This window comes from Belonocnema kinseyi, chromosome 5 (assembly GCF_010883055.1).
Source record: "Belonocnema kinseyi isolate 2016_QV_RU_SX_M_011 chromosome 5, B_treatae_v1, whole genome shotgun sequence".
NCBI lineage: Eukaryota > Metazoa > Arthropoda > Insecta > Hymenoptera > Cynipidae > Belonocnema > Belonocnema kinseyi.
This window is the reverse complement of record NC_046661.1, coordinates 14,085,999-14,099,229: the sequence shown is the minus strand read 5'-3', so window position 1 is coordinate 14,099,229 and position 13,231 is coordinate 14,085,999. Positions and strand designations below refer to the sequence as shown.

The window sequence follows — 13,231 nt, the reverse complement described above, 5'->3', positions numbered from 1 at the left end:
GTCCTGTAGGATCCTTTCTTTTTCTTCTTTCTTTACAGGATCAACAACTCTCAGTCCGAGAGTAAGCATACCAACCCACAAAAATAATAAAAGGAAATACGAGCTTCACTCGTCATTCCTTCAGTTTAGTGGGCGCTTCCCCCCGCGTACAATTCTACTTTATTTCAGGCAACATCCTTACAAGGAAGACGGGCATCACATTTCTCTTTGTTTGCTTCTTTTAATGTTAGTGTCAAAAATTTTATGAGTTCCTTCGTACGTAACAAACTGATGGTGGCAGCGGTGGGGCCTACCCTCGCTGTTAACCCCATTCAGCTACGCTAAAAGTGACTTTTTTTACTAGCCATCCGAAAGAAATTTGAAAATTCTCATTTTGTTGAATACACTATTTATCATTTGCAATTATGGCAGCAATGCCTTAACTTGAATAATCAGAGGAATCTTTTAGAAGAAGAGTACTTCTAAATTGAATCAAAAACCCACACGTTAATTTGCTAGGGGACCTTGCTTTAATCAGCTCGGTATTTTCAATTTGAGAATTTTTCCGCTTGTACCGGAATGCTGAAACTCGCCTCAAGAATTCTCCTAATTATTCTTCTAATTGTGACTGAGATCTCTTAAAGTTACGCACACTAATAAGGCTAGAATCATATACCTACGCGTTAATTTGCTAGAGTATTACCAAATCAAAAATCCACGCGTTAATTTGCTGGGGGACCTCGCTTTAATTAGCTCGGTATTTTTATTTGGCCATGTTTCGCTGACCCAGCGAAACATTGGACGTTTGATTCTAGAACTGTTTTTGTGCGAACTACCATGACCGATACACACAAGGTAGTTATAGTTATGACATGACCTAAAAATGCCGAAACTTCCGGTTAACGCTGAACCCAGAACAAAGTCAGGTTATCGCTCTGGAAAGAATCTTCGACGAAAATTAAGGCAAAACATTACCGCAGTGAACATCGAAGGTTGTGAACCCAAATTGGTTGTATTTATGACCCCTAAGATCCCCAAGGATAATTCCAAAGGCCAATAATTTCTTGGGAGGCTTAGAGACTAAGGGTCTGAATTCAACCAAGTGAAGGAGAATCCTAAGCATTTAGCAAAATTCTGCCATTTTTACTCTTTCAAACAGAGTTTCAAAATCTTAAATAAACAATAATAATAATAAAAATCTGTTAGTTAACTGCGGGTTGCTTTCTTAAAGAGGTAATGGTACCGTAAAGTCTGACTTGAAAATAATTTTCTTTTCCGACTCGGTAAGCTTCCAGCTCCATGAATGTATGTGAGACGTAGGCTCCGTTGCTCATGTCGAAGATTTAAGCACACCATTATTTATTACATAGATGAGAAACAGTGAAAAGTCAAACCGAATTCATTTAACCGTGATCTGGATTTGATCCTGATGGAAAAGTGGTACCGTGAAGTCTGAATCGAAAACCCATTTTCATTCTGACTCGGTAAGCTTTCAGCTCGGTGAGTGTATGTGAGACGTAGGCTCCGTTGCTCACTTTGAAGAGAGGGCGCACCGCTATTTCCTTCTCGGACGACCTCACAAATGAAAAAGGGAGTCCAGGTTAGGGTTACTTAATTTCGGTCCGAATTTTTCGAGATTTCCGATTCTATGGCTTAGAACATAGAACCACAGTTCACAATCCCTCTTGATTGATTATCTTTGCAAAGGACGCGATTTCAGATATGAAAATTCAGAAATAAATATATTAAATGGACCCTCTGGAAGTAAAAGGTTCTTTTTTACCAGCAACCAAGAGAGGAAAGAGAGGCAGAGAAAAACGTTAGTACCCTGCTGAAGCCCGTAGGTCCGTCAACTACTGCAATCTTGTCTTCCCGGAGAAAAGGGTAGTCCCTATGTGCGTAGTACGCCCAACCGTTCGACCTGTGAATCTTGCACCTGAAGTGGCTCTCCCAAACCTAAACGGGCCTGTCCTAGTAATAGATTTGGATCTAGAAGAGGCTCTTCAACAACAAAGACGCGCCGTCCGGAAAGAAAACCACCTTAACCGCGCAATCGAAAACTTATCGGTTGTAACTCTTGAGAACGGTGACCTTTCAGATAATGACACGGTCATCCTAGGCCCGGAAATCGAATAACTAAACTAGGGATCCCTGTGCCAGTCTAAAAATACCAAGTGAGAATACCGGAAATAAAATTCCGCTATGGCGCATCCACCGAATCTATCGCAGGATTATAACTAAGTAAGAAACTGTCCATAATTCACGGATTCCCTACGCACTGATATAACGGAACATACTTACAGATCAAATCAACAGAATATATGTGCGAATTAAATCATTTATATCAAGTCAGTCCCATAAGAAAGATTAACCAAGCCCAGTTGGTAGCCCCAGGACCAAAGATGCCTACCCCCGGCGATACCAACATGGATCATATCAGGAGTACCAATATCGTAGGAATTGACTGCAACATAACGATCCCCAACCCATCCGCCCATGTTGATACAGCTGCAGCAATGGCTTCGGTATTGGAATGTATGATATTGCATCAGAGCACCTACCACATCCCGCAGTTTGACGGAAAAACCCCTAAACTCAAAGAGTTTCTGCAGAACACAGCCAATGGAGCGGTATACATAACCGAAGCAAACGAACCCGGGTTCATCAAGATTGTCCTCAGAAAATTGAAGGGCATTGTCCGCGATAGCGTTAGGGACAAACGCTTTAACAATGGATTACCATGACAGAGTCCCAGGCCTTCTCAATGGTGCTCGATAGGCAGTCGAAGAAAAATACACGAAAATTTACAATCCAGGGCACGAGGACGAAGCAAAATAAAGCAACATCATAATGGGACCGGTAATGGATGTCACATTAGACGCTTTCGCAAAAGGGCTCCCAGAAGAAATGTCTATCTTCGTGGATACCAGGAATCCCAAAGACCTCGCTGATGCCTTGGACCATGTTTTACATATTGAGGAACGGCAGAAACAGTTAGAAAAAGCCAGGAGTCACCTCTCCGCCTATCACATTTCCGGGCCAAGGGAGGACGCCCACGATAGAACACGCTCATCTAGTCCCTATTCTAGGCAAATATAAAGAAAGGACAAGATGGAGACACAGGGCCCAGAAGGAGCAGGCTCAAGCGGTAACAAGGACCCTATGAACTTTCCCCCACCAACTTCTGGCAAGTACTCCGCCCCCTTCGTCCCCTATCCTCCTCAATACCCTCCCCCTTATCCTTCCCCTTTTTCTCCTAACATCCCTTACTCCTATCATTACCCTCCTCACTTTCCCGGTTTGCCATTTCCACATGGGTATCCAATGCACACTAACACCAGATTTAATTCCCCAAGGCTAAGGTACGGAAAGTCAACGGAAAGTACAACAACTCCAAGAGCAACATCGCCAGGACAACCCGAGAACTCAAACACCCAAAGTCGAGTTTCTTAGTGGACCCAGGATCAGATGTCAATCTGATAAAAATTAAGAGCCTACTACCCGAATTAAAATATGAGCCGACAAGGAAATACTGTTGATAGGGATAAACCCAGAACCCGTGGTGACGATCGGAACAATCGATATTACACTATTCGGAAAACCTGTGGAATTCCATATCGTGAAAAATGACTTCCCAATATCTCCTGATGGGATCATTGGCAGACCATATTTGCGGCAGGAACAAGCCCAAATATCATTTAGACACAACTCATTGGTCACTATATCCAACCCGATCAATCCAATTCCATTCGTCGACGAAGAGTCCTAATTAACTGGGACGTCCCTCAAATATGAGATGAAGCCCTGGGCTAGGATTTTAAAGATCAAGGCCAGAATGCGACAGCTACGTGCTTGTCATCAATACTCAAGAAGAGGATGTGGAGATGGAAATACCTGCTCAGGAAGTTTTGCCCTATGACTTCATCGAACCACACGACGAGGAATACACTCATTCCGAATCCGAGTATCTAGTAAAAGACCTGTGAAAAGGAATGGGAAGCTCTTACTCGGACCGTCTCAAAAGGATCAAGGACAATTTGCGCATTTTTAATTTAACACCAGAAGAAAGCAGCTACGTACATAAGTGGGTGGAAGCCTTCGCAGATATCTTTCATATAAATGGCAAGAGGCTTTCCAACACTAACGTAGTCCAGCACCGGATAACCACCACCAGTGATGAGGTGATAACCCGGAAGAGTAGCCAACCTAAAGCTTCAGTTCGATAAGTACGAATTTCTGCAGAAGGAAGTGGCCTACCTTGGCCATATCATCAGTCATGAGGGATTAAAAGCGAACTCAGCCAAAATAGAGGTTATAAAAAACTTTCCTCGTCCAAAAACAGTACGCAATATCCAGCAACTTCTTGGCCACCGCCAAGCCACTGACCGATCTCCTCAAGAAAGAGGCTGAGTGCAACTGGGGGCATGTACAGGATGATGCCTTCCGCAAACTTTGCGACTCCCTCTGTAATAAACCAATTCTGAGATACCTTAACTTTAGAAAAATCTTTAAACTGACCACCGACGCCTCAAGTCACGCCGTTGGAACCATCATGACCCAAGAGGAGGCTGAACTCGACATGCCCGTGGCCAACTTCTCGAAGGCAACGAACAGCTGTTAAGAAAGGTATCCCCAAGAGGAACAAGAATGCCTGTCCATCAATCTGGCCCTGGAACAATTTCGGCCATACTTATACGGCTGAGAATTTATACTTGCTTGTGACCTGAGCCAGTCCACTAGATCGACCATTAAAATAACCCAGGGGCTAGGCTGCTACATTGGCGACATAAATTTCGAAATTACCAATAATCCTCATGATGACCCTCACGAGACCCCGGAAGTAAATAAAGACCCCGAGGCGGTTTCCATAAAAACGAAAGCCATGGGAGAGCCCGCAAATCCTCATACGCTCCAACAAAGAATTCATGCGCCAACGGATCATTAGGAGATATTGGTCCTGTCACGAGCAGGGCCATCCAAGGAAGGTCCCGAAAAAGAAAGCACCCTCTCTGCCGCAACCCAGGGGAAAGCCTCTGCAGTTCCGCAAAGGGTGAAACCAGAAATAGCTAGGACAGCGACCTTTAAACCTACGAAGAGAGAGGAAGACGTTCATCCGCAGTTCATGTCCAAACCCCAACCGATCGCTGGGAAGCAAGGAAGACCAAAAAAATTACCAGTTCCGGAAAGCGGACCTAGCATGGCCAAGATGCCTTCCAAAGAAGCTCCCCCGATCAAACTTAAGGAAAGTTCCATAGGCAAGCGACTCCTAAGGAGACGAGAAACAACCAGGAGGCCGATCGCCAAGGAGGAATCATCGTCCGAACTCTCTTCAGACGACGAAGAATCTGACTCTTAAGACGCCCCCGTACTTAGGAAATCTTACAGTGTGCTGTCTGAATTAGGGCCTCCAAATATCAGGAGAAAGGATAACTCAGTCCCTAGAAGCGCTCCCCCGCAAGACGCTTTCGTGGATATTTACGTGTATGGAGCATGTAGTTATCATGGGAACGAAGAACTAAAAGCCGGCATAGGCGTCTGGTTTGGACCGAACCACCCTCTGAACGTCTCTCAGCGCAGCATGGACGCCCAACTAACAACGCAGCTGAAATTGAAGCTGCAACAATAGCAGCCCGAAGAGTCCACGAAGCGGGCATAAAAAAATTAAGGATAAGGACTGACTCTAAGTTCCTAGTCAATAGTGCCACCGAATGGATCCCTAAATGGGAAGCAAATGACTGGAAAACCTAGGACAATAAGCCAATCAAGGATCGATCAGAATTTGAAAAAATGAGAACCGCCATGAAACCCTTAGAAGTCGTTTGGGAACACATCCCAGGGCATCAAGGAATCCTCGGCAATGAAAGAGCCGACAAGCTGGCTAGGGAAAGCATTGAAGATCCTATTACTACTGAAGGAAATGAATCAGCGCTACCACCCGAATGAATAGTGATTAAGGTACACCCCGCGATTGAGAGTAGCAAAGACGACGATGATGTTAATGAGAACTTACACTACACTTCACCATCCTCCAAGTTAAGCTTCAAGGAAACCTCCAAAAATCCTTCGCACAATTTGATGCCCAAACATCACTGAGTTGGGATTACAAGGGGCTAGACGAAAGCAATAAAATTCCATGCACCTACGTTTCCGAAGGAGAACAAGGCGAGGAGCTACTTAAAGAACTTGAAACCCTCGACCCGTGTGGGGAATACGAAGACGATATTTTTGCAGAAAAAGTAAGAAGTTTCTTTGAAACCTACGAAAAGCAAACCGCTCAGAGAACTAAAGAGGGCTCGGAACCTGGAACAACGCAAACCGCCTCACAGGTAACCACGAAGCCCTCAGCCGACGAACTTCTCAGCCCCACTGAACCAATTGAACAACTACCCTCCTGTCACAAAAAATTCCGGTGTGGTGAGAAGAAGTACGGTCCGATTTAAAGACCCTCCCGAATAAGCAGATTTCTGCCCCGGGTCCCCGACTGTAGGACAAAATCAAAGAACGGAAACCCTACCCGTAACTCCAGCTTCCGCAATGACACCTGGCGCCAGGTCCACACCGTTCGTGAATACCCAAATAAACACTGATCTGAAGAGAGAGGAGAACTTGTTTAGCAGGTAACCAGAATTGAATCCCCGGAAGTTGCAACCCAGAGATACAATCGGAAATTCTCCAGCAAGCTACTCTTCGCGCCCCTCTTCTTTGACTAACATACGCGTCCCTTGCATAGACGATTCCTCGGATACTGACCTACCTATAGCAACCAAAAAGGAAAGTACACCAACAAGAGACCACCCGAACGAGGAAACTCCTAAAATTATGCACCAATGGACCGAACCCCTCACTTATAGGAAGGATCATTATGCCCACTTTATTCCCCTCTTCTTTGACTAACATACGCGTCCCTTACATAGACGATTCCTCGGATACCGACCTACCTATAGCAACCAAAAAGGAAAGTACACCAACAAGAGACCACCCGAACGAAGAAACTCCTAAAATTATGCACCAATGGACCGAACCCCTCACTTATAGGAAGGATCATTATGCCCACTTTATTTAAGAGGATTGCCAGGCAACAAACTCTATAGCAAAACTCCTTACCGCCACCGAGCGTCTTGACACTCAAGACCTGTGGGAGCGCAGACCCAGGAAGGGACAAGTCCCAGTTACTCCCCACGGACGATATCACATCTACTCCATCGTCGTGAAAAGACGACATGCTATTCTACAGGCCAATTCAGGAGACGCGCTAAGCTCGTTGCCTCAAAATAAGATGGCAGAATTGCTGACGTCGATTTTTCAGAGTAATAATATCACTATTACCCTCTGCCATGGGGCGGTGCAAGTGCCTCCCCTCGAATTAAGGGAGGGAATCACAGCCGAATATCATGGCAGCCTAATCGGAGGTCACAAGAGCGTAACTAAGACCTACCGACGCATCAGGAAAAGGTACTCCTAGCCCGGTCTGCGGGACCAAGTCAGCTCTTTCATTCGCAATCGCCGAAGCTGCTTGAAGCAGAAATTAGTTCGAGCTAGGACCCGGAAACCCATGCTCATCACGGACACTCCGGCAGAACCTTTCGAGAAAGTTTTCCTTGACACAGTGGGAAAACTGCCTACCACACCAAACGGAAAGCGCCACATCCTAACAATGCAGGATAATTTTAGCAAATACTCATGAAGCACCTTGAGAAACTATTCCAAGAGAAGCCACTCATTACCTCCGGTTACCGACCTCAAATTAACGGAGCCCTTGAAAGAAGTCATATAGTCTTGATGGACTATATCAAACACTACGCGGACGACTACGGTGATTGGGACCGATGGCTCCCTTTCGCCATGTTTCTTATAATACGTCAGTATATGATGCGACTAATTTTACACCCTAAGAATTGGTTTTTGGTCGAGTAGCAAGGATACCGAGATCCTTCCCCCAAAGGTGAAGAACTCGAAACCTACGGTTTTTACCTACGTGATCTGATAATAAGGCTCTCCGAAATTCAGAAACTCGCAGCCACTAAATTAATGAAGGCAAAGGTCACCTCTAAAGAATTATACGATCGTAAGGCTCGGCCTTTGAACGGAAAAATAGGGGACCAAGCCTACGTCTTTAAGGAGGTGCGAGACGAAAAATTCGATAGCAGGGCCACAGGCCCTTATACGACTGTCGGATTGACTGAGAATAACAACGCGATTCTTGAAACCGAAGGAGGCGAGCGGTTCTACAAACATAAGGATAAGCTTAGGATCGTCCGCTGCTAAACTCAGATAAATCTTGAGGAAGAATCCAAAGACAGAATATGCATTGCTCTTTCCTTCTACTTCCCCTTTCCTCTTACTCTCAAAATCTAATTCATACTCTTTCTATGTAAAAGATGGTGAGACTATGGTGCTTAATTCTCCTGCTCCCCCTCACTGCTTTGGAAGGTCCCGACTCCACCCCGTTTAGGGACACTCCACTCAAGATCAGCACAGGGGTGTACTACGAACACCTGGGGCCAATGAAATGAGTCGTTGGAACATGGAGGGTCACTGTATTTCTAGATCTGCAGAAAATCCAAGGACCCTTAGAATCATACCAGCAACGATTCCAGACACTATCACATCAGTGCCACCTCGCATTCGGACTATTCTGCCTGCAGACCATCACAGACTTCGGTCTCGAAACTAAATCTCTAGTAGCCGAAGACCTGAAAGAGGAGATTTCCAGGCACACCGCGGAATTGAAGGAGCATACCCACAAGGCGACCCTCCCCAGTCTGATGATGGGAATGAGGAACAGAAGAGTACAGCCATTACTAGGAATAGTAGAAGGGCTAATCGGACCCATCTCAGGCCTTCTGACATATAACGACGGTGAAACCGTAGAGGCTAAGGTCGCTGAATTTAATCAGGCACGCGCTAACCTGACCCATCTGATCGGTAGACAAACTCACATAGTGAGGGCTCAACTTGAAAACATACACGAACTTTCAAGTATGAATAAGAAAAAGTTAATTTGACTTGAAAGAAGCCTATCACGAAGCTATCTGAGCCTAGAAAACCTCACATGTGCAATCGTGGAACTTAAATACTCTGGGATGCTAACTCGCGTACTCCAAACAGTAGAGGGCAATCTCGGGACATTCAGGCCCATCATCTTAAGGTCGAATTCCCTGTCCCAGGACCTCAGATGGACCTAGAAGAGCTATCTGCCGTAGCCATCGTCACGGCCACTTACAGGGGAGAAATTTTAAGCGTACTAGTGGATATTCTATTACTGGAACGGACCTGTTACCTAACATACCAGCTACACCCAGTGCTGCTGCTGCTGCTAGATCCTTCAACTATGCCTCTACGAAGGTGCAGCAATCGGGTAACTTACAATAAGGAGTCGGAATGGGTTCCCACCACATCCCTGAATGGATGGCTCTACTCTGTCTGAACCCCGCTCTGCCGAGCTAAAATGCCCTAACCAAACCAAGATCCTAATCAACTTGAAGAGGTTCGGCCTGATGCAGATCGCACTTCAATGTCATCTCAAGACAGAAGGAAAATCACTACGGAATGACGAGGAAGACCGGGTCAGTAGAGGTCATTTGCGAAATCTCTCTTCCACCTTGATCTGACCGACCTATCGCCGTTCCTGAAAGAATATGGAGACCTCAACACGAGAAGCGAAGATGAAAAGCAGCACCAGGACGATGGCCCCAACACGAAAGAAGTCTTATTCACCAATGAAAAATCCCTGGAAGATTTGGAGAAGCAAATCAACTAAATGAACTCGCTACACTGAGGCAAGACCCACTACTCAAAGTTGCTTCAAGGCTGCTACGTGGGGCTACTCTTGGGGACGACCTGAAATGGCCATCATATGTCACAGGAACCACCCAAGGGAGTGCGACTATAACAGAACCGAGACTGATCTAGAAATTGACCAAGTAAATCTCGAAGAAGCTCACGCAGAAGTAGAACCAAGTCGAGAGTCATCAGAAAGTATGAATAATTCTACTCGTACACAAACTCCTCCTGTATCATCTAGGACTGCGATGCAAACCTCCCTGCAAGTTACTCCGATGAAGATGAATGCAACAGTTCAGCTCCCCACGCAGACGCTACAACCATTCTAAAAAAAAAGATATGTATATCGTATGTAAGGGTATGCATGCATGTGTAGACGCACGTGAGTACGGACTAAAAAAACCAACCTTTAGTTTCTATGACCGGCAGCATGAAGCGAGACTTTAACTTGGTCTGGGAAGCAATTCAAGGAGAGAGAAGCGAGAGGGTTCAGAATGAGAATTGACGTTACTCGCTTTTTTCAATAACTATCTAGGCAAGCAAAAATATATGCGAACATATGCTTGCCCATTCGCATACTCTTGCATGCGTGTATGTGCATGTGCGGGCCCATATACGCATGCATTGGTATATACTCTCTAGATCTGGTCTCCCTCCTTTCCTCCTTGAACGAAAATTGCAAAAAAGATCTCTTTTCCGTTACATTTAAATGCATAGTCTTAGAAAAAGAAAGTTTCACGTCACAGTTAAATGAATTGATGAAATGAGAAGGTAAATTATTCTGCAAAAACTCAGCTAAGAGGGAGAAACAGAGATTGTTAGAGGGAACAGGTGTCTTCCCAGATGCGAAATGGATTTTTTTTTGGATAAGAGTGCCTCGATACTAATTCTAAACACGGTAGTTTAAATTCCTATGCGAATATCCTTTCTTTTCTTCTCCTTTCTTTATACATGTATACATTTGTATACATATAGGTATATAGCCACCCCCCCCCCCTCCGGAATCACCCTTTTGAAATAAAGCTTCTTCTCTTTAGAGACGAAACCCCCAGATAAGCTAAGAACAGACTAAAGTAAGTTTCAAAATTCAGAATAAGAATTCCGGTGTGGCGAATCTTCACCACCCTTACCCTTACCAAAAAGAATAGAATAAGAATTCTCAAAATAATTATAAACTACCGGTCAAAAGTTTGGGTTCACTTAGAAAAATCGTGTTTTTTTTTCTATTTATCGCTTTAATTATAGTGGAGCTAAAAAAATGTCTCCTTAAAAGGTTGATTGTTTTCGAAATTCTGTCTAAAATAAGCCCAGGGTGACCGCATCACAACAGCTTAAGAGTATGAATCGTAAAAAATTTCTTTTCGAATTGCAAAAACTTGAAGTTGTGTTAAAACAGTTGGATAAGTTTAAAAACATCTTATCTGTAGGCAAATCAGAATAAAAGTTAATTAAATTCATATGTTCAGGAAATTAAATAGAAAATTCATGATTATATGTTTCATATATTTTACAAAAATATTTTTATTACTAAAAATAATATTTCAATTTTTCCAACTTTTTTGTTACAAATTCAAGTGTTTCAATTCGAAAAAACATTTTTTATGATTAATACTCGTAAACTGTTGTGATACGGTAAAAAAAACTTCGAAATGAGCCCAAGAACATTGAAAAATTTTGACTTTTTCGGAAGTTATTGAAAATTTAAGAAAACATAAAATTAACACTATTTTTGCAATATCTACTCAAAAACTAGACGAATTGGCTTCATCCTGGGCTTATTTTAAACAGAATTTTGAAGACAATCAACCTTTTAAAAAGACATTTTTTTAGCTCCGGTATAATTAAAGCGATAAATAAAAAAAAACTATTTTTCTAAGTGAAACCAAACTCTCCAACTATAAACTCCAACTATAAAGGTTTATATATATATTTTTTTCTTACTAACAGGTAATTCCTTATGAAACGCAGGAACGCCAACCCAACTACTTTAACCCCTGAATAACAAAATAAACAAAAATTGCTTTTTAATCTTTTAAATTCATTGGAATTACTTCAAAGGATTAAACCAATTATTATTCTCCTTCTTCTCCAAAGAACGCACAAAATCTTGCAATATTTGTTTTTTTTTTAATTTCTAACGTAAATATATAAAAAGGGGTGTAATACCTTTTTTACACACCTTGGCTTTTTGGCTGGCGTCGGAGGTGGTACCAGCCTATGCCATAAAAATCTGTCGATGGCCACATTCGTGGTCCGTAGTCTGAACCTCATCGTCCTTAATTCTTCAACCTCCTCTTCTGTTGAATTCTTTTCACCCGGATTGAGAGAAGATGGACCCTCCTCCGGGATCTCCATTCCTGAAATGAACACAAGAAATAATAAATAAACCCCTGTCACTTCCAAGGACTCTCGATCCAGCTACCACCCTGGGAAAGCTTTTGTAAGCAAATGAGAAATAAATCTAAGAAATTAATTTTAAATTAAAAAAAAAAATAAAAAAAAAAACCCGGCACGGAGTATTAGGTCCTGCCGCGGGCCAGATACGTTTCAACGCGATCCTTCATTCGCAGAGCCTCAATATATCCCCTCACTTGAAGAAAAAAAATGTTCAAGTTAGATTTTACTAAATTAAAAAAAAAAAATAAATAAATAAAAAGGGGATCCAAAACAGATTTGAAGAAAAAAAAAGGATCTTAAAAGGCTTAAACTTATTTTGTGCAAAATATCTACACCATAATAATTCTTTTATTTTTGCGGTGTAGCAAAATGAGTATCTAAATTCAGTTATTCAAAATTGAATTTTCAAATTCAGACGTCAATTTATTTAAAGTATATTTTAATTGTACAATTGTTATAATTACACACAAAATTGTATTACAATAAATTAATATAAAATTACCTAATACTAAAACCATAAGCAATTTTAATTTCCATAATAACAAATTCTTCAATGTTACAAGCTTGAAAACTCTTAAAGGCACTTAAATGATTGATTACACTATTATATCTAATAGATTTAAAAAAAAATCAAAATCACAATCTGTTAATACCCATGCAAAGAATTTTTCCCTACAGTGGCGCAATTTTTTTTACCTTTTTTACCTTTTTTTTACTCATTTTCTTCAATAAAAAAATAATAGAATCAGCACAACTATTTGAATCTAAAATATATTTACTCCAAGCAAAAGCTATTGTGTTAATTTGTTCTATTATGCTTCTTTGCGTGAAGTTACTAAAACTCTAATAAAATGTTTCTTGATCCAAGTAAATTCATATGCGGCTTCCGTTTCGGGTACCGATAGGAGAGTGATGTTGTTTTTGTGGTGCTATTGTTTTTTGGCTTTTGAGAAAGGGGAAGTGAAGTGAGAGTGGTGAATTTTTGGTGAGTGAGGAAGGTAGATGGCTTAGCTTAAGTGAGAGTGAAGGGTTTGGTTAAAAGGGCGAATTGAGTGAAAAATCAAAGTTTAAA

The 13,231-nt window shown here is 42.3% G+C and overlaps 1 protein-coding gene across 2 annotated transcripts in view; it reads right to left on the bottom strand.

Annotated features, from left to right (window-relative positions):
• The window catches only part of LOC117173211, a 30,391-nt gene extending 18,209 nt beyond the window's left edge, over nt 1-12,182 (bottom strand). Inside the window, exon 1 of one of the 2 annotated variants that reach the window (XM_033361660.1) lies at nt 11,929-12,182. In XM_033361660.1, coding sequence (XP_033217551.1) covers nt 11,929-12,117 — 189 coding nt within the window. In that variant the 5' untranslated portion in view covers nt 12,118-12,182. The remainder of the gene's footprint in view (nt 1-11,928) is intronic. The other variant, XM_033361659.1, reaches the window with a different exon arrangement.
• Nucleotides 12,183-13,231: the final 1,049 nt, after the last annotated feature.